This window comes from Fusarium oxysporum, genomic scaffold, assembly GCF_000149955.1.
Source record: "Fusarium oxysporum f. sp. lycopersici 4287 supercont2.102 genomic scaffold, whole genome shotgun sequence".
Lineage (NCBI taxonomy): Eukaryota > Fungi > Ascomycota > Sordariomycetes > Hypocreales > Nectriaceae > Fusarium > Fusarium oxysporum.
This window is the reverse complement of record NW_017264902.1, coordinates 7,011-7,724: the sequence shown is the minus strand read 5'-3', so window position 1 is coordinate 7,724 and position 714 is coordinate 7,011. Positions and strand designations below refer to the sequence as shown.

The 714-nt window shown below is 51.1% G+C and overlaps 1 protein-coding gene across 1 annotated transcript; it reads right to left on the bottom strand.

Moving 5' to 3' along the window:
- Nucleotides 1-337: 337 nt before the first annotated feature.
- On the bottom strand, nucleotides 338-448 carry FOXG_17729 (uncharacterized protein; the record flags this gene model as incomplete). Its single annotated transcript, XM_018397727.1, has 1 exon — nucleotides 338-448. The coding sequence occupies one exon, from the start codon at nucleotides 446-448 to the stop codon at nucleotides 338-340; it is 111 nt and encodes a 36-aa protein (XP_018258868.1).
- Between the last annotated feature and the right edge of the window lie 266 nt (nucleotides 449-714).

Genomic DNA, 714 nt, shown 5'->3' with positions numbered 1-714 from the left:
CGTACGGTCTGGACAGGTGATGCTTTCTGGTTCTGTGGGTTATGTATGCTTGTCGCCAGCCCTCCCCTCGCCAGCACGTTGGCGTAAGTGGGCGTGATGCTAGCTTGGTTTTGCTGGCTTACGAGCTTCATGTCTCTGATCATTTTCATTGTTGCTTTACCGATTTCCGTGGCTTCTTTCGCGGCCGTTTTTGCGTCCATCGCAATTTCTGAATTACGTTGAACTACTTCCATGGTTTGTTGAGCTTTGGTGTTTGTTTCGTTGAGCTCATTTTTGAGGCTGTTGACGTGATGCGCCAGGCTTTCGGCTGCGGCTTTTGTTTCGACTTGGCCGATTTTCACTGCTTCGTAGACGTGACCAAGATCGGGCGTGCTCTGCATTTTGACGATGAGGGTGAGAGCCCCAATGAGGGCAACTCGAACTCCACGGGATGCAACGGGTAGACCATCGCCGTTGTCGATGGCTGACAGTGCTTTTTGGAGATATTTGCTCAAATTTGTGGCGTGCTCTCGGTAATCAGTGGGCCAGATTTCGTCCTGGGGCCACGGGGTCGCCATGATGCCTGAGTCGCACTGGGCAATGCGACCGACACTGGGCTATCCAATTCACCTTTCGGAGCGGTGTTGCGGCGCTGTAAATAGCTGTTGTTTTCAAAAATTTCGTTCTCGCTGTTGTTGAAGTTTTTGATGTCACTGGCTGTATGTTTGTAGGGAT